At 29.8% G+C, this 26,044-nt stretch overlaps 1 protein-coding gene across 1 annotated transcript in view; it reads left to right on the top strand.

The window, feature by feature from the left end:
• The window catches only part of LOC142327503 (legumain-like), a 76,342-nt gene that overhangs the window by 18,629 nt on the left and 31,669 nt on the right, over positions 1-26,044 (top strand). The window contains exons 3-7 of the mRNA XM_075370626.1: positions 4,709-4,806; positions 11,946-12,027; positions 17,002-17,087; positions 19,042-19,180; positions 24,279-24,348. Coding sequence (XP_075226741.1) covers positions 4,709-4,806; positions 11,946-12,027; positions 17,002-17,087; positions 19,042-19,180; positions 24,279-24,348 — 475 coding nt within the window. The remainder of the gene's footprint in view (positions 1-4,708; positions 4,807-11,945; positions 12,028-17,001; positions 17,088-19,041; positions 19,181-24,278; positions 24,349-26,044) is intronic.

Below are 26,044 nucleotides of genomic sequence, written 5' to 3'. Positions count from 1 at the left end.
GAAATGGACAGACAGAATGTCAGTTTTTTATTTTAGGTAGTACTCTGCAAAAAACCTAAATGTTAAAAAATTTTAACATCAGTAAAAAAAAGTTTTTTTTTTTAAACCATTTCTTTTTTCTATGAAATTATGTTTGTGATTATGAGTGTCAGTGTGAATGTAACATCTCTGAACTACCCACCATAATTTCTCATTTTATCATGACTTTAGTATTTCCTCGGCTGAAATCAGTATGAAAACCAATTCATTTATTATTATTATGGTTGTTATTTATGTAAACGTTTCTTCAATTTTTACATAATTTATACATATAAGATGAGAACATGTTCAAAAATATTGGTTGCAAGATTTTTCTACATTTTATTAAGTATTATTCCAATTTTATATTTTAAAGTAAAGATATGTGTTCAATTGAATTTCTGAGTACTTTGCTACACTTCAAAAATGTGTATTCATATGATTTTAAAGTTAGTTTTTAAAAAATTCTGAAATGTTTTCATTAATGCATGAATACAATTTTTTTTAGTTTTATAATTAAAAAAAAATAGTTTTAAAAAATTAGTTTTATACAAATAAAAAAAATTGATTCCTTTAGTACATGATGTAGTATATTTTAAATCTCCATTACTATTATAACCTCATTTGCAAACTTCTCATCAGTATTTTTATTGTTTAGTTTTGAAATGTCAGATTAAAAATTTACATTCTTTCACACACAAGATTAGATTAGTTGAAGTAGACTTGTTTGCTTTTATATTTAATGGAGATTTTTGGTAATTAACTTACTGATTCATAAGTGTTAGTATCATTTACCATGCTTACATGTGAAATCATTTTTATATTAAGATGAACCATGCTTTATGAAAATATTTTAATTTTAAATTAGTGGAGAATGGTTTGATTTACACTATACATTATGAAATCAGTGTTGTGGTTTTAGTAAGATCAAATAAATAAACACAGACTATGGTGCTTGTATGTTGATCCTTGCAATAAGAGCCACATCATTTTCTTTCTGCCTTCAGGTAAAAAAAAAGTGAGATAAGAACATATACAAACAACAAATATATGCTCAATTAACAGTATAGTGCATTTTTTATTAATTTTGTAAAAATTAAACACAAATAATCTTTATTACCGTGTTCTTTCCTATTATTCAGAGTGTCTGATATTTGGAGTATTTTATTGAGAATTACTGTTTCAAGTGACTAGGGATTGTGAAGAAACAAGGATTCTTGTCTGTATGTGAAAATTATTTGTTAAGAGGTTTCACTTTATCTATGAACATTAATTATACGTAATTTACTTTGTAATTATTCCTAATTTAATAATAAAAGAATGCATTCTAACTCAATTTATCACAAAGGATTAAGAATGTATGATAACCAGCCTGATTCATTAAAAATATCAATAGAATAAAAAATGAAAAAATAGAACTAAAAAATATGTTTGAAAATGAAATCAATTTTATCTAAGTAGAGAACAAATGTATGTTATGATACATTTAAATTAGTATTATAGTTCTCATTTTAATTTATTAAATTATTATTTGGTTATGTGTATTTGATTGTAGGTTAATAAACATTAGCCACTATATGATTGCCAATAATTATGTATATATATTTTAAAGTTAGCTTTGCGGCTGTTAAGTATAATATAATTATATTAATATATTATGTTATATTTTGTTATTCTTTATGTTATTTAGGATTTTACATCAGTTTGGTAAGCAACACTTTTTTATTGAAAAAAGTAATAATAATTTTAATTACTTACCTATATTACTTCTGATTTTTTTTCAAAACTTATGATAATTATTTAATAAATTTTTAAACTGTGAGTGGATAAAAAATCTGAGGAAGTACTCCGTATTTAATTACAGTTAATTTTTAATAGGCACTTTTCTTAATTATATTTTTAAAGAATCACGTATGGTTTGTTAAACCAACCATTAAAAGATGGTTGAAATAAATTTAATCCCTTGTGAAGAAAACTCATAAATTTTACAGCTTCACTCCTAATTACATAAGTGACACAATTATATATATATATATATATATTTATTTATTTAGTAGGTCAGAGCTCTCTTCCTGACTTGCCAGGGGGCTCTGCCCCCTGGATCCCCTTGTGTTCATTAAACTTAAGCTTGTGAGAAAAATAATAATAATAATTAAAAATTAAACTTTGTTCAGCTATAAAAAATAAAAGTGTCTTGTAATTTCTTCAGAGCTACAGTTGGGTCAGTACAGGACCCGAAACTTTGAGTGATCTAAGAATGTAGGTTTCAAAACAGTTGGCCTCCATGTTAAAAATATTATTTTTTACTGATTTACCCTTATGAAGTACGAATAAAAATGTATATTTCTCAGGAATAAGTATTACCTGTCAAGCACTGCTTGACAGGTAATGCTACAGGTAAACTACATTGTTTCTCATATTTTTTTTTTTTTAATTATTTTTTATTCTATATTTTTTAGTCAAGAAACTGAAGGCACCTCCTACCTCTGGTTGTTTGATCTAAATCTAGAAATTAGTTTTTAGATATTCACATGAAGATTAGACGCACCAGAAATCGAGTTGATATCTTCATTTGTTGCTGAAAAAATAGGAAATGTCATTGTTACTCCATTTTAACTATTTAAACTAAAAATTTCAAAAAATCCTTTCTTAGTGTGCATTTACATTTACACCGTAAAAAGAACATGTATATGAATTTTCATAAATTTATCTAAAGTAGTTCTTACTGGGCATTGATGAATTAAGTCAGTCAGGACATGTTCTTTTGAATATATATATATATATATAATATCAAAACCAGAAAATACAGTCAATAAATGGTAATCTAATCTAATTATAGTCCTTTCAAAGTTAAATTACTTTATCTTCAACGATTAAAAATTACAAGATTGCATGTAAAATATCAGCATATCATGCTTTGCATAATAATCACTATTATTCCATGGTATATGAAGGAGGGATTTGTTGTTTTTTTATATGTAAAACATGATATGCTGATATTTTATGTGTAATCTTGTAATTTTTAACTCCTTTTAGATAAGTGTTCTTATCATTTATTCACTATTTGGTAGTTTTGATATTATATTATATATACTTATAAGTGTTCTAAATCTATAAGCATGCTTTCATTCTGTATATAAATCATCTTCCTCAGAAAAACAGACCCTTCTCTGTTACTGTCAAAATGATGTACTGTATCATGTATTGGATTACTTAATAGGATTAGAAAATTATTTGTTTATAGTTAAAAATAAAAATAATTCATTGATTGTTTCAAATAGAAATGAAACCATTACTGTATACTTTACTCATGGAGATATATTTGCTAATTGTGCAATTAGTATTTAGGTATAATAATGCATTTTTCTTGTTGAACATGTCTTTCGTGAAGGTAACAAGTTTACTGATTTAGTAAAGGACAAGTTATAAAAGTTTCCAAATACTCCTGTTCCTCATCACATTGCAGTTTGAGCTCTTATAAAAAAGATTTTGGGTTGAACATGCTGATCGAAGTGAAAAACCAGCTAAACTAAACCTTGATTTTATCAATAAAGATAAAGTAATGTGTATTGAAGTACTGAATTCTACAGATCATGCCAAAAAATTAAATTATTGTTGACGGTTTAAATGTTTTATTGACCAAAATTCCATAGGTATCCTTGACATTACTTTTTATACTGATGAAGCTTAGTTTCATCTGGGAGGGTATATTAATTCACAAAGAATAAGATTGTGGTTGACAACTAATCCCTCATGAATTACCCGAACAGTCTTTAGACAAAGTGAAAATTGGAGTCTGGGTTATTGTACTGTTTTAACAAATATCATTAGTCACTTAACAGAAGTGGAAATCAATCACAGTTGATTCCAACAAGATGCCATATCACGCACAGCTAACAGGCAATGATATTTTTATGAAATTGTCTTTGGTGAACAAATCATTTTGAGGGCTTTGTGGCTTGCACTATCACCCAATCTGACTCCTCCAGATTACTTTCTATTGTAGGTTGGGGGGGGGGGGGGGGGAGCGAAACAAGCAGTGTATCACAACAGACCACTGATGAACTAAAAATGATAGCTCAAAAAATACATAAGTTTAAAAAAAAAGAATTTAAAAAATTCTTTTATACTCAAAATACTGTAACACACTGCAGTCTACATAAAAATGCTGATATTATTGATAAAATTAGCTGCTTTATTAGTGTTGATATCCATTAAATTGAGTACATCATTAAACTACCAGCCTTGAGAGAAATGTTTGAATATTTCTTTTTTAATTGTATTGAATTCTTTAATTCAATCCTTATTTTTTAAACTTATGTATTTTTTTGAGCTGTCTTTCACTTTTTTCAGTTCACTTACTGAATTCATATTAAATCCTTAAGGATCATCATGTTATATGTTAAGATATTAATTAGTATTCTAAGGTAAGAATTTAATAGAAAAACTAAGATCAGAAGCATAAAAAAAGTTAAGGCCAGCTCTTCTTTGAGAACATTTCTAACTAATTTAAGCTATGATTTAAATCTACTCATAAAACAATAGAATAATAAAACAGTTTTTTACTGACATTCTTGTTTACTTTTTCTGAGATATTTTTTAGAAGTAATTTAGAATTTTTTTTTACATATTTGGTATTGTAATTATTTTTTCTTCATTTGCATGACTAACTCTTTTTATTTTAATATAGGCTGATATTTGTCATGCATATCAAATATTACATGCCAATGGAATTCCAGATGAAAATATAATAGTTATGATGTATGATGATATTGTTAATAATGAAGAGTAAGTAAAATTTTAGTGATTATTATTTATTTTATTATTAATTGATCAAAGCTTATCTTTTATAAGCGGTAAAAATCTGTTAAAGAATGTTTATGGTTTTACGAGTAATCCACTTTGAAAATTTGATGATGATGATGATAACAACATAATGTGTTTATTTACTTATTGTAGCTGTACATCCATTGTTGGGCTTTGGCTTTCTTAAAAAATTCCAAGCGTCCCTATCAGTCCTATTTCTGTTAAAGTTAGAACCCCCATAATGTGTGTTTGTTGATACAGAGTATTTTTCACATGAAAGATAAAATTTTGATAATTAATATAGATTAGGAGGTATCTGCTTTATACAAGAAAATGAAAAAAATAAAACCTTTTTTACACTTACACATAAGATATGGCCTGATTTTAACTTATTTTAAAAATGATATTTTATAATACAAAAGGTAAATTTAATTAGGAGATTAAAGAACATGAAAAAATTAATATCTGTAACTCATTTAAGTATTTTTCTTAGTGAATGAAATTAGCTATAAAGATCTCTAGACCTTAGTTTGTAAGTGTTGTAAAATTTTGTAATGAAGTTTACATTATTGGTGATTGAAGTTGCAGTTTAAGTTTAACTTCGTTTTAATAAAATTGGAGAAGTGGCCTTTGAATAGATTTTTCATAGTAGGCTTTGTTTTATCGTATTGCAGATTTAATTGTTTGCCTTAATCAATGATTTAATAAGTACAGTAAGTCAGTGGAATATAATATAAATGTTAAATCAGTTATCCATATAATTACCTGGTGAATTGTTTTAAAATTGCATAAAGTTTATAAAGATTTGATCAGTTTAAGAATACAAGGATTGATGTAGATGATGGATCAATTTAAACAGAATATTCATAACTGGCAATCATATTTCAGTTTCCAATACCATCCATATCTGTTAATAAATTTTTAACATATTAACATAAAAAATACAAGTATTTAAACACTAAACAGATTTTAAATGTGTATTCAAGCTAAATAAAAAATTATTAATGTTAAGACTTGTAAATAATTTTTAGCCAATGATTTTCCCTAAATACTTAAATATAGAATATAAAAATTGGAATTGTAGTAACAGTAATATTAAAATGAACTGGTAACTAGATATGTCATTTTTTAACATAACAGTATTACTATCACATTAAAGAATGATTAGAAAAAAATCCCTATATCTTGAACTGAATAAGATCTAAATCAGCCCATCTTTAAAAAAAAGAAAGTCATCCGCCAGTACCAGGAATTGATTCCAGTGGCAATTAATGCTTTTAACATCACAACAGAGATTAAATCATTTAGTTTAAAATAAAAATTTTTATTCCCAAAAAAATAATCACTGATAGAATTAACAGGAAAGTCTTCTAATACTATCAAGTAACCATATGAAATAAACAAAATCTTAAAACCCTTTACTTGAACTTAACATATAAACATACTTAAAACTAGTTCTGATACTTAAAACAAGGCTCTTTTGCAACTTATACAATTCTCCTTTTTTTAGTAACTAATTTGTACTGAAATTTTATATATATATATATATATACACGAGGGTAAGTCAATTATTATCCACACTGTAATTATAAATTTTATTGCAATACAAATAGGAAACTTACATGTACATCATTTTTCAACATAGTCCCCTTGCATTTCAATGCACTTGGTACATTGTTCCACAAACTTCCTGATGCCCTCATAAAAGAAGGTTTTCAGTTGAGCTGCAAGCCAGGAATGCACCGCTTCTTTTACTGTTTCGTCCAATGTAAATCGACAGCCTCTTAATGCCTCTTTGAGTGGACCAAACAAGTGGTAGTCAGAAGGGGGAAGATCAGGACATACGGAGGTTGAGCCAGTACTTCAAAGTTGAGTTTCTGCAGCGTTTCAGCAGTGCGGGCAGCAGTATGTGGACGGGCATTGTCGTACAACAACACAACACCTTTCGACAGAAGTCCTCAGTGTTTGTTTCGAATTGCAGGCTTCAGCTTGGCAGTAAGCATCTCACTGTAACGCGTACTGTTTATTGTCATGCCCCTTTTCTCATAATGTTCCAGTACTGGGTCTTGTGAGTCCCAAAAAACTGTAAGCATTAGTTTTCCTGCGGACGGTTGGGTCTTGAACATTTTTTTGCCCTGCAAAAAAAAGTTCAAGACCCAATGGAGTTCCATATAACTCAGTTTCAGCAGATGAGGTGATGGTGGCTGGGTTATTACCATTGAGACAATTATCAGGCCACAGGAAAAGGGTTCATGAGGGTGAGGACCAACACGACTCATGGGAGATGATGATGGAAGACTGGCAATTCAAATGGGATGCCTCCTCCCATAAAAGCCGTTAGACCTACAGACTCATCCCATGAGTTGCACTGTGGTACAGGAGGAGGTTTGGGGAATTGAGCCATTGGCTCACCCAATTTCTGATCGGCCACGGTGCATTTTGGGTGTACCTGCATAAGAGGAGACAGGCTAAGAATGAGGGCTCCCATACTGTGGAGATATGGACACCCCAGGCACGTGATCTTTGAGTGTTCTCATTGGATGAATAGAAAACATGATTGTGAGGTGACAGTGGGTCAGTTGCAGGTGGAGAACATTATCTCAAAGATGCTGGAAAACAAATAGCAGTTCACGATCATAGCAAACTGCATCATGAAAGTGATACAGAAGAAGGACGCGAGTAGGGGACAGAACATCTAAAAAGTCCTTGCTAAGGTTTTGAACAGGATCGAAGAGCGAAGGGGTGAAGGACAGCCTCCTGCAAAGCTGTTGTTCATCCACATAGTGTGGATGGGCAACTGTGATGATGCACGGGGACTCTGGATCCCTCAAGCTCAAAGGCACTTCCTGGGGCTAAGTAATGCTTAACTGCGGATCCAACCCCAGGGAGGAAGTTAGTAAGGTGGTTGGGTTTAGTTGGTAGGGCGCAGGTACACGTGTGCACTTTAATAACATCTTCATTTAATCTGTTGTGAGTCCAACACTGTCCCTTTAGGGTGTACATAAATGGTATTACCCACCTCATCATAAACAAAAACAAGAAAATGATATCAATAATTTATTATTGAAATAGAAGAAAGAAAAATAGAATAATATAAGGGTACATCACATCTCCTGGGCCTTTCAAATGTATTTTGCTCATGAAAGTAATGGAAAAGGTTCATATAAACTATTTGTCCTAAAATGCTTAGTTTGCAAGTTACAGTTCGTGAAAGATTTCACTCTGATTTCAGCTACCTTGGTGAAATGAGGTCGTAATGAAATTTTTAGGATGTTAAATAAGGGGTAGAATTAGTTTTTCTTATACTTTTTGACATGAAAAATTAAATAGAGTAGGTCCCAGAACCATATATGCAGCACTTTTTGAGAAATCTGGGTTGATAGTCAATAAATTGGGGTAAAAACCCTGTTTTTTATGTTTGACGTACAATAACTTTGTTAAATGGCTAATAAACACATAATACTAAACAATTTCATAGAGAATTTATTTCTAAACAAAATCATGTAAGATAAATTGAATAAAACAAAGAAAAGTTAGAAAAATTCATATTTATTTAGAAACAGTACACTAGACCAAAGTGCATAATACGTACCAGTTTATGATAATTGTTCAAAACTGGGATTGCCATTTTCAGCACATTTCTTGGCCTGCTTCTGTACTCTGCATGCTTTTGTTACCCTATTTAGTTCTTCAGGGCTGTTCTTAGTTGCTCAGCTGCATTCATAATGCGGACAATTAATTTCATGCAAGAATGTATTTTTGTTTTTTATACAATGTTTTTCATCTATCCAAGATGAAAAATCTAAATATGTTAGATCAGGTGATCTTGGTGTCCAGGAAGGAATGTAGAGCTCCACAACAATCCATTTCTCAAGGAAATGATGATTTAAGTGAGTGGAAATGTCACAAGAAAAGTGGGGAGGTGCACTGTTTTGCTGAAAGTATACTTTGCATCTCAGCACTAGAAAAACATGTTCAAGCAGCTGGGGCAATTCTTCTTAAAGAAAGTACAAGTAGACCTCAGCATTTAAGTAATCAGGTAATGTAAACGGTCCAAACAGCTGATTGTGAAGAAGGTTGCACCATACATTGATGATGTGAAATTGGTGTTGAAAATTGCCTTCCACTATTTCATGAAGATTTACTAATGCCCATGCATACTCATTGTGTATGTTATTACACCATCTTGAATGAAATTTGCCTCATCAGTAAACAAAACAAACTTGTAGGGTTGTTGATTTGTATTCCACCATTTGAAGAACTCCAAGCGAAGCGGGCCGTCTCCTGGGTGTAGATGTTATTAACATCTACAACCAATTATTGGTTTTCACCCTGGATTTCTGAAAATCTACTGCAGATATGGTTCTGAGACCTATTTGATTTGATTTTTCAGGTCTAAAAGCATAAGAAAAATTAATTCTGCCTCTTAATTTCACATCCTAAAAATTTCAGTATGACCTTATTTCACCAGGGTAGCTGAAATTCGAGTGAAATTTTTCACTAGTCGTCGTAAGTTGCAAATGAAGCATTTTAGGACATTTGATTACATCAACTTTTCCATTCTTTTCACAAGCAGAATAGGTTATAGAAGTCCCAGGAGAATTTTGTGATACACTTACTATAATTACATTAGAGAATGAAACTGAAAATACTTGAAATTCTGTTATTTGTGTAGAGAAAATAAAATAAGAATAAATTAAGGTTGCATGAGTTTAACAGTATTAACAGAAAACAAATATATCTGAGTTAATTATTCTATAAAATAAAAATGTATTTTTTATCTTATTTAAAAAAAACTTCTTGATTAAAAAACTGTTTAAAAAATTAAAAAGAATTTTAAATGTTAAATATCAAAAACACTATTTAAAAGATCTGTAAACTGATTCTAATTACATACAATAATGTCTCTTCAACTGAAATAAAGTGGTTAGATAAATTTTTTTAAGTGAAATTTTGGTCTTTAATACCTAGAGGAACTACTTACAAAAATAATGTTCAAAAAATGAATAATACAACTTTAGTAATTTCAGTTATTACATTTAATTAATAAATAACTTAATTATAGTTTGTCATGGATGCCAACCTATACAATTTGCTACCTAATAAAATAAAGGAATCAAGAAACTTTAGAGAATGTACTAATCTGTTTTGTTTGGTTACTAGAAATCAGTAAAATTGAAAAGTTATTATTCTAATCTAATTACTGAAGAAATTGTTAAAATAAATTACTATTTTAGGATTATAATATATATATATATATATATAGATTGTTATTTTATGTTGCTGCTGGTGTATCTCAGAATTTCTGTTTCACTTTATAAAATATGATTGTAATGGTAACCCTTGACACAGATTTGTCTACAGAGAGTAGCTACATTTTCATGCAAGTTACACATTTTATGTTATATTGTAGAAATTGTTTTATTCAATTTTCTTTTTTTTATTATTGTTATAAAAATATGTAATTGTGTGTGAAATATCTCCATGGTGGAATGGTAGCATCTTGACCTTTCATCCAGAGGTCCCAGGTTTAAATTGCAGTCAGGCATAGCATTTTTCATATGCTATAAAATTTTCATTTCATATTCCCATGCATAAGCTTTGAGCTTATAAGGTGACTTATTCATCCAAAAAAGTTGAAGTTACTTTTTTTCAGTAATGTATTTTTGTATTTAAAAAATAAAAAAATGCAATAGTTACATTTTGGATAATGGAGAGAGAGTAGACATATCTGTAGTTCTGTCAGTAGTATATTTACTAATTAATATTGATAGCACTGTGCATGAATAGGTGTATTGGGTCATAACTATTCCTCTTGTGGTAAATCTGCAATTGTGGATTTTTTGGGGGCTTTTTTGATTGGATATGGATATACTTGGATTATTTTTGGATTGTTATATTTAAAATAGTGTTAATTATTGAGTTTGTCAGGTTAATCCAGATCTCTCAAAAGCTTCTAAAATGATCGGATCAACAATCTATTCAATATGCTCAAAGGATTTGAAAAGTGATATCACAGGCATAAAAAATTTGTTTACCAAACCATCTTGTTTGTTCATATTACTTTCAGGTGAAGTATCAAAGTACTATTTTTACACTCTTGAATTAAAAATTTAGAAGCTGAAAATAAACAGCTTCTTGACAGTTTTTCAAGAAGGATGAATTTAATTTTTTATCAAATGCAAGAAGTTATAAATTAAAACTGTAATTAGTATTTACAGATGTTATCAGAAATGACTTAAAAATGGAATTTAAAACCCACAGACTGAGCAAAATGTAATATCAGTCAATTCAATTATTGTAAAATTTTTAAATGAAAATAGTAGTTTTTAAAAGTGGTTTGGAAAATAAAGAGGTCTAAACATAAGAGTATTGGTGGAGTACTGTAGATTGTGCATAAAGTCAATAAGAAGTGAATTAAAACATTTTTAATTATCAGGGGCAGCATGTGCTTTTGAGATGCAATAAACTCATTATTGACTGCAAGATACTCCTTAAACTAAATCAGGGAGCTGAATGTACTGATTTTGGAAAAAAGGAGGTTTTGTGTTCATCACTGAGTGATGGAAAATCCATCACCTCCAAGCTCTTGAAGAAGGTGGTTCTCAAATTTTACATGCCTTGTAGCCCGTGAAATTCCTTGCAAAATGGTTTTTTGGTTTTTGAGCAACTGGATAGCTTAAAAATTAAGGAAGTTAACATTGAAAACCAATCGCATTTTTTTGGTGAAATTTTCAGAGCATTCAAATTTTAATCACAAGGCTGGTTTGTAAGGTTGGGACATTGCAATAAATAAATTACATTAACAACTGTAAAAAGTTTATAATTCATTATAAATACACCATTAAAACATTTTAAGCTGTTGAATATGCAAGTTTTTTTGTCATTAGGGTGGATTCTAAGGGTTGCAAAGTTATAGCACATCATAAATTATGTTTCAGAATATGAAACAATGTTTATTCTACAGATTTAAATGATTTTGAGCTACAAAACACTTACATCTATAATCTTAACAATTTTTTTAAGGGTTGAAACGTTGCAATAAATTCAATTATAAATAGTAAAGGGATTTTAATTCAGTATATATTTTTGTTCATGTATATATATTTTTTTTTTTTTAGTAACCCTAAGCGTGGTGTTATTATAAATAAACCATATGGACCAAATGTTTACAAAGGTGTTCTAAAAGATTATACTGGAGATGTAAGTATTCTTATGTTTATTTATGTACCTTGCACAAAAATTTAAAATTATAAAAGTAAGAAATTTGAAGTATTACACCTAAATGACAAAATAGCTTTTTAATAAAATATAGTCACATATAAACTAAACTTTTGTTTTTACCATTTACAATTGATAATTAAAATAATAAACCATAATGATTGCTTTTCTATATAGTCTCCCTGAAGTTCTACCGTTTTTCCAATGTGTGGGGAGCTTGTAAGATCTCTTTATAAAAATCTGAGGTCATTTCAAAAGCGAAGTGCGCCCAAACTGTTCTGTGTTGTTACTCTAGAATCAATGTCTTTCTTGTACCTCCTCCAATGGCTCAAAAAAAAAAAAGAAGAAATCACAAAAACCTGGATTGTGTAAGGGGGGATGCTTTAAGGTTTCACAGTAAACTTTGTCCAGTTTATTCCAAGTGCCAACAGTTCTTTGAGGCAGCATTGTTGTGAAGCTGAATAACATCCAATTGGCTGATGGCACCTTTTGTTCCTGTAGGCAGGTTGCACATTGTCAATGAACTGCTGTAGTACATAACATTCACAGTACGATGCTCATGGATAAAATTGATGAGCCTGTCTAGACATTTGCAAGGACTGTTTCAGCTGAATTGTTTTTACCTTTACAGGACGAGGCTCTCCACTCCCACATCACTCCATACTAGTTAGCCAATTTCTACGTGGAGGTATAATGATGGACCCTCTCTCAAAAACATTTTGTCCCTGTCTCATGTAAAAACTTTATGCAAAAAATTATTTTGTCAAAATTGACTCAGAAGTATTTGGCAAATTTCCTGTTAAGTCTGTTTTTGATTTTGGGTCAAAAGTCTTCAAACCCACTTCATGCACCCAAGCCATTTGTGATAATGAAATGGGCGCTTCCATAATTGATACTTCTGAAGCAATTTCATTAACTATAAGGTAACAATGTTTTGACCAAACTCATGATCGATCAATTATTGTTATTCATACATGTTCTTGAACACCTATTATTACTCATTTTCTACAGTTCCTCACCCTCCTTTAAATTTGCTGCCCCAGACTTTGTATGTGGCATCATATTCTCAAACTGCACATGCAGTTGGCAAAATTTCAGAAGGTTTGATAATGTCATTGATGAGAAACTTCACAATAATACATTGCCCAACTGAAGATGGAATATCTTGTTTTTCACGATACTACTGACCAGGAGATGCAAAAACCAGGATGACTGGAGCATCCCAACAACTCTCCACTGTCAATATTCCTCCATACCAGCCCACTTGTTCATACGTGAGCTGTGAAAACAAAAGTCTGGTTTACATTTAATTGACTCTCATATGATTTTTAAAAAATGAGATGATAAAATAATACTATAAATCTACATGGTAAATGATTATATGGTGTCTTAATGTGTAGATATATATGTATATCCAGAGGGTCTGAACTTGACTTTGGTCATCAGACTTGGATTTTTTTCACATTTAAAAAAGGAAGCTAGGATAGCTATAATTAGACATTGACCTTTTCTTACCAAAAGAAGAATAAATAACTGTTATTATAATAATTTAATAATTGATTTATGGAAATCAGTTCTTTCTCACAGAACCTCATTTGTTGGACTAATTTCTTTTGTTTGGAGGATTATTGTTCTATTATTTGAACATCAAGGACACAAATAATACAAAAACTCAATACAGCATCTGACAAAGAAATCCAGTTGTATAACCTTGGATAAGAAATAAAAAGGAAATAATTAAATCAAAACAGGACTGTTTGGTGATTTTATAGAGATCAGATTTCAGTTTTTCAAGTATACTTTTGAAATATTTGGTCTAGTGTTATTGTACTGGAACACTATCAATGCTACTTATTTATTTTTTCAGTAACAACAGGTTGATACCCAGTTACAGTTACCTAATGTTGGATAAAATTTTTAAAATGCTATGCCTGACTGCAATTTGAACCCAGAGCATACTGGATAAATGATGAGACTATATCGCTTTGATATGGTCAGTATAGTGGTATTGCTGATCTCTAACTTGACAGACTAATTGCTTGTATATATAATGAAATGTGTATATATATATATATAATATTAATCTGATAAACCCAAGTACAGAATTGATAAACTAAAGTAGGATAACACCTACCTTATTCCATAATCCAAGCAACAGCGCTTTCACGAGTACCTCACATCAACAGTTGTTCTATATAATTTTTCAAATCATTCGTTGCAAATTACACGTTAAAAGATCTTTTTTCTGTTAAATCAAAACAGAAATAAACTAAACATTTTTTTTTTAAATTCAAAAATTCTAAATTGTAAATTAAGATTAAAAATTGCATATATATCAAATATGAAGTCATTAATACAATTAAATTACAAGTTAAAATTAAAATCAATAATATAAATAAAATAGAAATCCTTGTAGACTAGCTAGCCAAGGTTATGTAACTGTCGCACATTTAACACAGTTTAAATTAAAATAATAATATAAATAATGTGGACAGTCACATAACTTTGGCTAGCTAGTCTACATGGATTCCTATTTTATTTGTATTATTAATTTTAATTTTGACTTTTAATTTTATTTTATTAATGACTTCATATTTTATATATATGTAATTTTTAATTTTAATTTACAATTTCAAATTTTGGAATTAAAAAAAATAATTAATTTAGTTCTGTTTTGATTTAACTTTTTCAGATCATTTAGTCTTGGAACTGGTTATGTACGACGTCAGTCTTAAAACGCTGTCACAAAATCATTTCATATGGCATCTAAGTCAGTTATTTTATTTTATATTCACAAAGGACTCAGTTTTATTACACAATTTGAACGAAGTTTATGTAAAATGTTTTATTTAGACTAGAAAGAATCTGACCATTTTTTTCTCAGAAATGTGTCTGTGTGTGTGTGTGTGTGACTTGTGTATTATAATTGCTATGACGATTATGGATTTATTTATTATTTACAAAAATACCATATATTATTTACAAATATATCTTAGTAGCAACATATCGATGTATTGAAACGCATAATAAATTATGATATACGGCACACACAAAAAAAAGGAATTTGTGGTCATAAATACGTCACTTTTACTTAAGGTCTATAAATATCTTTTCTGACAAATGATATCGGTAAACATGTAACACATATCAATTCGTAATGAATAACAGTATACAGTAAAAATGGTTTTTTGTCAATCTGAATAGCCTTTTGAGTGGTGGGAATTTTTATAAAATGTAGTTTTCTGAATCTACTTTCACTTATACTAACATATGTTACTAATCTGTGATTTATGACACGGGTTTTTCATCATATTTTGCCCAATTTTCAACCTATTTGCTTGAAAGTATTATTTTTAAAATCAGCAAACTATGTTTCATAAACACAAAGCAAAAAAAAAAATTCTGCAATAAAATTATCGTAATTTTTGTACTGTTTCAATTTTTTTTGTTACAGGCATGAAAAATATCCAATCATAACGTTTTTTTTTGGCAGAATCTGTTAAATCTCTTTAATATATTGTAATTTTTTTCACAAGAGGGTAGCATAAGACTATGAAGGGAGGCAATCAGATACCAACATATTTTCGCGGAGCGCTAATCAAGTGCGGATCATTGTGGTGGGAGAAGGTTAATTGGAAAAAATCTTTTAATAGTTTGAAATCTCAATTTTAATGTGTAATTTGCAACAAAAGATTTGAAAAATTATAGAGCAACTGATGCGAGGTACTCGCAAAAGCACTCTTACTTGGATTATGGAATAAGGTAGGAGTCATCCTATTTTATTTAATTTTGTCCTATTTTTATTAATTCTGTACTTGGGTTGATCGGATTAATGTAATTTGTTTAGTGGAGAGGAATATGATTCCCAAAAGGACCGATTTTAGAAATATATATATAAAACAAAATTCACATAGTATGTCTTGACTAAGGATAAATCATTCAGGTGACATATTTAAAAATTAAAAAAACTAAAAGACCACTTTAAATATTTGGCTGAGGAAATAATTATTTAGGTTATATGTCACACTTTCCATTTTTTCCTTGGAGTTGTAATGTTGCATCTTACAATTACTGGTCAAAATATTGAAAAGACGTTTATTCCCATTGTGATTCTAGTTAAAATGTTTTTGGTAACATTTAATTCTTTTCTTTTAGTTTTCCTTTAACATTTTTGCCAATCCTTTCTGCAAAAAAGTTTTAGTAACCAAGTCAGTTAATGTTTTTATTCTTTTTTATAGACCATTCTTATCCAGAGATACATTATAATCTATACTAAATATTCTATTAATGGATAGATTTCAATAATAGATAAATTGTTAAATTTCAATAAAAATAATATTATTTACAAAGTGAGCTGTTTTAGGGAAGAAAGGTAATACATCAAAAGAGTTTAATGATTGAAATTTATTTAATTTGGTAAAGTTACTCATTTTAATCTATTTAAACAAATTTCAAAGGAATACAATTTATTTTTTTTAATTTTAATTATTACATTCATATTTTTAGGACACTTTTTGCTTTATTTGACCCGTTTGATTCTGGAATCAGTTTATTTATTGATTTCCCATTAGTCCTATTTCTTGATTAAGTTTATATAAATTTATTAAAAAATTTATGTTATTTAATGCACTTTTTAATGTTGTTAAAGATAAAAAATCACTCTTGTTAGTAAGTAATAGTCTATCTTTATGTTATTATTCATGACCAAGAACTATCTTGGTGGTCCAATAAAGACTATTTCTTTTTACAAAATTACAGGAATTAAACTACAAAAAAAAAAATGGAAAAAAAACAGTACAATGAATTATTTGATAAAAAAGAAGGAACTAAGGATATTAAAAAAAAGCAAATTTAACATGAAGATAGACTATTAAAATTATCTCATATAGATTTATAAATTTTACATATAAGACAGAGCATCAATGAGTTTACAAATTTATGTAAATATTTTTTTAGGATGTAAATCCTGCCAATTTTCTTAATATACTAAAGGGTAATAAAGCAGAAGTGGAAGGAATTGGTTCAGGAAGAGTTATTGAAAGGTATTGTATGCTTATGTTTTTAAATTAAAATGTAGTTGAGTATGTTTTAGTTTTATTACTTATGTGTAACTGTTACATATGTTTGACATAATGTAAAAAAATTCAAGGTGCAGTGTGTAATTCTGGTAACTATAACCTGTACTAACTGCTATGTTGAAAAAGATTCTTTTCTAGAGCAAACAGATTTTCTTATCCCATGATTGCTGCTTTATTGTTGTCCTATCTTGCGATAAACTCGGTCATGAACAAGGGACTAAATTTAGGGATCTTGCAGCTCATTTGCAGAACTGATTATAAATCTGTTGGTAAAATCTGATACAACTGGTTGATGTTAATTCCCAGATAATCTGAAGTTGTTGACTCTATTAGCCGTTTGGTCTTTTAGGCTCATGGTATAATTGATATTATTGCTTGAGTAAGGAGGTGGTTTCCTTTTTTAAACTTGACAGCTCTGCTGTCATTGGTCAGTTTTGTTTTTTAACCTAAAGTTTTTGATTGTGATTTGTAACTTGTGATAGTCCATATCATGCTACACCATAGGTGATCTCAGACTAGATCAGGTCCTCTAGTTTGTTGCTCATCAACAAAGCAGTTATGCCATATATGATGTCAGGTGGAGTGAGTGGCTGCAACCAAGGTATCATTTGCCATGGCCTTAACCTGTTGTCTTTAGAGGATCAGATCTACCTTTAGTGAAAATTTTTAAGAAAAAGGTGACATTACTATATCATTTATAATGTAGTTTGGAATTTCATGCGTGTTTCACCACATTACTGGAGATGTTTAAAATGTCTATATTAATACAAAACTGAAGATCCCATAATCTCTTAGAGGCAATTTTACCACCACCCCTCCAAGATTTTCTATCGATCAGATGAACAGTTTTATATCAGTTTATGCTACTCTCTATTAATATTTCTTACTTAACTAGTTCAATAAAAATATTTCATCAGCCAGTATAAATATATTATATCTGATTACAAATTATCCAGTTTGACTGTAAACATAATATTAATGTTATATAGATTTATTTTTATATCTTGTTATTAGAAAATAAGAATTTTTTATTTACTATTTCATTCATTTTTGATGTATTGTTTTGACTTTGTTAGAAGATGCTGTTATTCCTTTCTTATTGTGATTTTTAGTTTTTTTGTAACAGATTTTATATTTGTTTTAGAATGAGATTCTTGATAGAATCTGTAGAAATTATGTCAGATAAATGTTATACTTTAGGAACTGCTGAATGCTATATTTTTTATTAAAAAAAATTGTTTTTATTTAAACAAAATTAATCTAAAAAACTTCAATTTTCACATTTTTTAGAACCAATTTATATGCTAAATTAGGGTAACAGGAAAATAAATTAAGTTCTGGTTAAAACAGTAAAGTGTATCCTTACCACTTCATGAGTCTTATTGGTTAGAATGTTTCGTGGAGTATCATTTTGTACCAGGTGTTTTACAAATTTCTTTTTTGAAACTACTGCTGTTCCATGAATAGAACATTTAGTTCATTTGGAAGCACGTTAAAATAACTTTTGGCAACAAAACTGCTGTTCTTGTAAAAAATAGTTTATTTTCAGAAAATTAATTCTTTATTTCTACTGCTACTTGAAAAATAACAATACTAATAATGTTCCAAAAACAACAATTTTCATTCTTTCTAAAAATAAAGTGAGTTAAAGATCAATTTGTTATAAACATTAGGATGAACTGATTAATTATCTTCTTTTCAAATCGCTGAATTATTTATTTTCAATTGTTTTTAGAAGAATGGTCACATTATTATATGTTCCCCATGAATAAAATGTAATAAATTATTTTTACAGTTTTTGTATTAAGGATTTTATATGATTGTAAATAATAAACTGGAAATATTTCCTCTTTAGCAGATACATTTTGTTAATTAATTATTTTTTGCTATGTTTTATTACATGATATATAAAATGCAGTGGTCCAAATGATCATATATTTGTTAACTTTGTTGATCATGGTGGTCCAGGAGCACTTATGTTTCCTAATGATGAACTTTTAGCAGATGATTTTGTTGCTGTGCTTAAAGAGATGGCTGAAAATAAAAGATTCAGCAAGGTAATTTCTATAAATGTATTAATTTATATGTCTATTTATTTTTAATTATATTTTGATGTCACAGATCCATTTTAACACGATAAATTCTTTTTCTTATGAGTTGTAAAATTCATATGAAATGTGATATGTGATTATTAACTTTTTAGAAATTTGAACCTGTTTATTTGATAATAATTTGACTAAATCTGAATCATGTTAAATTAAATTTTGTTGATACATTCTGTGGTCCAAGAGGAAACTTGTGTTGGAGTTGTTAAGGGTAAGGTTTCTCTTCCTGTATCTTTATTATAGTTCATGTAAAGAACCTGAGGTGAAAGGGGCATTGCTTTGTTACCGTTTCAAAAAATTCTATTAACCTTATTGTAATTCATGTGGTGAATGAAATTGAGGTGAATGTAGGGATGAATTCAACTGCTTTGTTTCTCCTTGATGTATAAAAAGAATAGCTTGATGGGTGTGCATTGGTGCATATAATAAGGTAGTGGGAAACCACTACAATCATCACATCCCATGATGTACTTTGTATTTAATGACTATTGTTCTCAGCATAAATGAGTCTCATATCAGGTTCTTTTGAAATCGTATCAGGCACCAGCAGATGAATTTAATCTGTTTAGAGTTGTATTTTATTTTTTGTTTGAATTTATACCAGGTGTCCAAAAAAAAACTCTGGTATTTCAAGAACGAATGTAGTTTATTTTTTACCATTCAGTAATGTTTTATGCATAATTTAGAAGTTACAATTAAGTTTTATTTACTTATTCTCCATCAGACAGCAGCCATGTTAGAATGTTGCACAGATCAAGAAGTTATGGGTCTGGGCTTTAGTAACTTGGCATCGCCACAACAGAAAGCAGTCTGTGTACTGATTTACAGAAACATAATTAATTGTAGAAAAAATTATATGCAAAATTATCTCTAATGACAAAGGCATACATAAGTGTTGAGAACGGTTTTTGAAAACCAGAAGTGTTCTCATCAGATAGGCTAAAAACAAAGAAACAATTCAACTGTCTTTATAATGAAGTCCCCAAAATGTTCATTTTGTAATGTTAGACATTGATTCAGTTTTCCTGAAAGCACTGTCCATGATGTCATTTGCAAGCGATTGAAACTTTATGCCTATAAACTGCAGTTACTCTGTGAAATTAAACCTGACAATAAGCCACAAATAGTTCAGTCTGTAACAACCATATTAGACTTCACTGGCTTCCATGGCCACTGCAAAGCCTCGATTTGATGCCAATGGATTTCTTCTTTTGGTGCTATGTGAAAGACATTGTATACCAAAAAAAAATCTAATCACTTAACCACCTACGCCAAAGAATAACAGCAGTTGTGGAAGTTATTCCTGCAAACACTCATCAGATTGTTGATTGAGGTGCATTATTGGTTTGACATCTGCAGGACTTTGAACTTTCATGTAATAAAACACATATATTTGTAATTCTAAATGTAATAAAATAAATATAATTTATAACCGCAGAGTTATTTTTCGGACACCCAGTATTTTCTTTTAAAGGGCTGTACCCCACTTACAGTTTGGGTCTTGTCCAGTTTCAAGCTGACCATTCTTGACTCATCACCATTAATTGTAATGTATTAAATAAAGAACATTGATAATATAAGCATTCAAATACATTTAAAAGTAACTGTACGCAGTACATAAACAATCACCATAGCTCAAAATAATTACAAAGCCTTTACTTGATTCTAGATCTGGATCTTGCAGCATCGTAGAAAAGCTGCAGTAGTAGTTGATCAGCTAAGATAATTAAGGTTTCATGTTTATACATATGCATTATCTTTGTATTTATCTAATGATTAACTCCTGACGTTTTGCAGTGACTAACCATTCATTGTTTTTCTCTCCATCTCTTTATTTTGCTCTACTGCTACTAGTCTGTACCTTCTTCTTTTGTTATCTTTTGACGTTCTTAACTGATTTTGCCTCTCTGGCAGAACTAATATAATAAGTGAAAGATGTTTGGTTTTTTTTTTTAATATTTAATTTTGTTCTTTGAAACTAGTGAGAATTTTTTTTAATTTTCTTAAATCTTTCTAATTTTCATAATTGATGTATAAATGTGAGATTGCAATTTAAAGGTTGTAATTACAATTGCAACTCTTAAGTTATAGAAGTTTTTAAATATAATCAATTATAGTTATATTTGTACTAATTAATGGAATTTGAATCTTTTATATATATATATATATATATATATACAAAGAACTACGATTTTAATATTTTTTAACTTATTAATCTATTTTTGTTAACTTTAATATTTTTAAATTGAAATAAAAATTTTCCTGATGATGGTTGAATGACCGAAAGTACTTGAAGAAAAAACAGACGAATTGTTGGTAAGGTTGAAATTTAATTTATTTTATTTATACATAAATATACTAAGAACCTTAGTTCTTATTAAACAAGGTTTACAGTAGTCTTAACACCTAAATCTAAATTTAATTGGCAGCGTACATATCCTACTTGTCACTTGTAATGGTCTTCTAAATGATTTTAGATTCCATTAATCTGTTTAAAAATTCACATACGTCTTTAGTTTAGCTTTATTATTATTATAACTTTTTTTTTAATAATCTTTTACATAATTTCTTGTATACTATGTTTACCTTATTGATACAAAATTTAACTCTTGTTAAAGAATTATTTGGAAAAATTTCTTTCTTATTGAAAGATTACCTCACAGACTCTACTCATACAATTGTTTTAGTACACCGTATTTCCATGTTGTATCAAAACATATTTTCAAGATTGAAAAATCCACCTACTGTATGATGCTTTATAATTGCATTCTGAATTCCATATTCAAGGTGGACATTTACAAGGTGCAATAGTATTTCCTTTTCCTGACTGATGAGGGGATAGAAAATGCTTTCTCTCAAGATAACAAACAAGATCTACAGAAATCATCTTCACCTTCAATTATCTTTCTAATGCTACATGTAAGGGCAATTTGTCTGTAGTTCTGTCCTTGAAGTAGGTTTTTCTCCTTCAGCACTGTTATTACTATGGCCTTGTGCCACCATCTAGAATATGTTCCTTCTCTCCAAATGTAATAAGTAGTGAGAATCGTTTTGGAGTAGTTTATGTTCTGAATAGATGCACATGGAAGCCTCATCTCAACTGTTGTTTACTAACTTTGACCAGAGTCTAATTGAGTTCTCTTATTTTAAAAGGAATGTTATACTGTTGAATTATTGCCATGTCAAAGTTTAGCTCTAATTCTTGCTCTATTTATATATCGGTAAAAATTCATTATAATTACTAAAATTGCTTACCAACTGGAAATGATCAGCAAAAGACTGAATTCCTTGTCGTTTGATTAAATCATGACTATCCCAGAGAATTATAGAGAATCGAATATGTGCTAATTTTCTATCTATAGCTTTTATTTTCTTGCAGATTTTAGAGGCAGGGGTTGTTCTATTAACAGTAGCTATGTACTTTTCCCAGAATGTTTTCATGGCAAGTAGGATAATCTTCTCACATTGGCTTTTTCCCTTTTGAAATTCAATAAATTTCCTTGAGTTGGCATGTGTTTAAATTAATCGTATGCTTCTTTCTTTTCAGCATTATTATTATTATTATTATCATTATCATTCATGATCTTGACTTTTTTAATATGGTTACATATTTTTTATTAACTTAAAAACAAAAATTCTCAGTTTAACTCTTATCTTTATTTTATATAATTTCAAAGAATTACTGGTTTGATCTTCATGAAAATTTCAGCTATTAACTCTAAATATGTAGGAAAGTGCTTTAAATATATATATTCAATAGAGAAATAAAGAAAAAACTGTTTATTCCAGAACTGACTTTTGATTGGCTCTTGAAAATTAACTATTTGGCAATGAAGTATTGTACATGAACAGTAATCACCAGCAATCTTGTTATACACCTCTCTGCCATCCATTCTGTTCATTGTTGAAGTAGTGGTTTTAATGAAACATAAAATTTCTCATTGTTGCTTCTGGTAACTTAAAGATACGTGTTTTAACAATTTTTTATGAGCAGAACTCCATACCATCAACATTGATCAATGATTTTTTCTTATTATGGTTGTAAAGTTACATATAGCACTCGTGTGAGTAATTTGTACTGGAACTTCAATAAGAATACACAAATTTGCATGACAAGGAAAGGAAAGGGTGACTCAATTGTGACAAGTGAATTCAATTACAAAAGTTAGAAGAGATTATGTATGGTAAACATCATTTGATAGTTTATTTCCTTTCAAATTAATTTCCAAAAATTAAAGAATGACTATACAATTGTGATAGAGATATTCAGTTTCCATTAGTTCTTTGCAAAGTGGATACCACAACTACTGTCATTCACAAAATTGAAAGAATGGCTGCAGCTTTGATTTTTCAAGTCATACATAAAAGAACATCTTGACTTAGGATAACACACAGTCAACTTTGCAAACTCTCATTCACTTTACAAGCAAAAAACACTTCTAGAAAATATTATTAAACTACCATGTTCTGCCATCATAGGAAAATTTTAATAACAAGACTCATAGAAACTTGTACCACTATAATTTAAGAATTTCAATGTGAAATGCTGAGGAAGTTTCAGAGTTCTAGCATAAAAAATGGCATGGATTACTCATTAAGTGTGTTCTTTTGCCCAAATGCATTACCTTACTTCACAGGCCATACAAAGGATTTACTTAAGCACTTAAAAGTAACAAATTTCTAATGGTCTCCCATACAGCCTTCAGATTGTTGCCAAATGTTTACCATCTGTTTATCAAGGGAAAGTGTGACTGAATACCTGGCAGATTTTTACAAGGATCTCCAAAAACTGGTAACTACTCTAAGTACTTGAATATGGGAAGTGACTATGTAGAAAATTAATTGACGTATGTAGTAGGTTATGTGTCTAATAAAAAACGTTTTTCTATAATCACCCAATCAGTTTTAGAATACACTTGTAAATAGAATAAACTGGTGAAAGGAAAAAATGTAATATAGGATTTCTTTTTTAAAAAAACAAATTCCTTTACATTTTAAATTATTCATCTGTTATTAATTAAAGTTATTTATTCCATTTATTGTTTTACAGATGGTGTTGTATGTAGAAGCTTGTAACTCTGGCTCTATGTTTGACTCACTCTTACCAGATGATCTTGATAGTAAGTTATGAAATTAAAGTATTGATTTCCGTTTATATGTATTTATTTGCATTATTTTGTTTTAAAAAAATATATATATTTTTTAATCATAAGTAAATACAGATATGTTTCAAATGGGCTCTTAATACAAAAAAATAGACTGAAGATTAGTCTTAATGACAAAACTATTTAATTATAGTGTTAAAGAAGAATTTAACACATTTTTTTGAGTTGATAGTGCCAGATAAAAAGTTTTAAAATAAGTTAGAAGATAGAAAAAGAGAAATAATTTTTTGTGACTATATAACTTTATATATTGTCACCGAATGGCTTCAACGGCACGTAATTCATAACCTTGTAGTGGCCCTGAAAAAGGCCATTTTTTGTGTTAGCTCTGAGAATAGCTGTTGGGTCTGGAAGTTGGTCTCCGGAGAAGTCGGGGAGTTGCGGCTCTGCCATTGAAGTCCAACCAGGCTTTCCCTCAGTGGCAGTTGGGTCCCCACTACAGCATGGCAGTGATGGCCCCAGAGCCCTGCAGTGTCGGGTCGGCGTCGGTTGTCCTTTGCCGCTGTGGCCAAGGCAGTTCTTCCCGAGCAATTCCACACTGCACTGGCTCCTGCTGCTGAGTCTGCCATGGCCAGGACGATTGAAACTCGGCAAGCTGGAGCGGGAAGGTAGTGTCCGTGTCCAGCAGTTCCCTCGGTGAGCCGGCCAGGCCTGCTGCTCTGGCGAGAATGTTGGCATCTGCCGGAAGGTCCCATGTTGAGCCGGCCAAGGAACTTCTGTCTTCTTCCAACTTCTTCTTCTTCTTGGTCTTCTCCAGGTGGTGGCGGATGATGAATCGCAAATTCACTCTTGAGCACACTTTTATTGGAGCCTGAGAGTGGTGGGGCTGCAGTGCCGCTGTGGTGGGAAACTGTGCGGCGGTAGTGATGATGCTTGTATCAGTGTGTCCATGTGTCCATATACTGTGTGCCAGCTCGCATCTGAGTTGCCATTATGTTCGCCCACCGATATTAAATTAGGCATATATGTGGTAACAATATAAATATATATATTTATAGTTATATTATAACAGGGGATAACATTCTACCATTTCTATTCCAATATAACATATTGCTGACCTCTATAGCAGAGTGATAATGATCTCTGTTTTTCATCATCAGTTATATCATAAAAATATTAAAATTTTATGATTATTGTAAATAAAATATTTACAACATATATTCTGGTATAGTATGGCTGCTATTTTTTTTTCTGTTTAGTCTTCAGAACCACAATAAGGTAATCAATCTCATTCATCCTTCAGAGGATGATATGTATGAATGTAAAGGAAGTTATGTAGTGTCTTGTACAGTCTCAGATTGACCATTCCTGAGATGGTTAATTGAAACCAACCAACCACCAACAAACTTTGGTGTTCATGATCTAGTATTCAAATCCTTATAAAAGGATTTGAACCTTAGAACGCTTGACTTTGAAATCAGCTGATTTGTGGTGATGAGTTCACCACTAAAACAGCCTGGTGGGTTATGGCTGCTAAACTAGTAACAATTTAGTCATATAATTCTCTGTGCCGTATAATTCTGGAGATGGGTGGGATTTTTCATGGAGAAACCTGACCCTGTTGTTGAAGAATGTTGTGAAACTGTTAGATTAATAATACGTTTCTCTCATCCCAAGTAAAGGTATTTGATTTGAGCAATCTTTAAACTTG

Source organism: Lycorma delicatula, chromosome 7 (genome assembly GCF_047948215.1).
Source record: "Lycorma delicatula isolate Av1 chromosome 7, ASM4794821v1, whole genome shotgun sequence".
Lineage (NCBI taxonomy): Eukaryota > Metazoa > Arthropoda > Insecta > Hemiptera > Fulgoridae > Lycorma > Lycorma delicatula.
The sequence above is the reverse complement of the archived record's forward strand: the minus strand, read 5'-3'. Positions and strand labels throughout refer to the sequence as shown.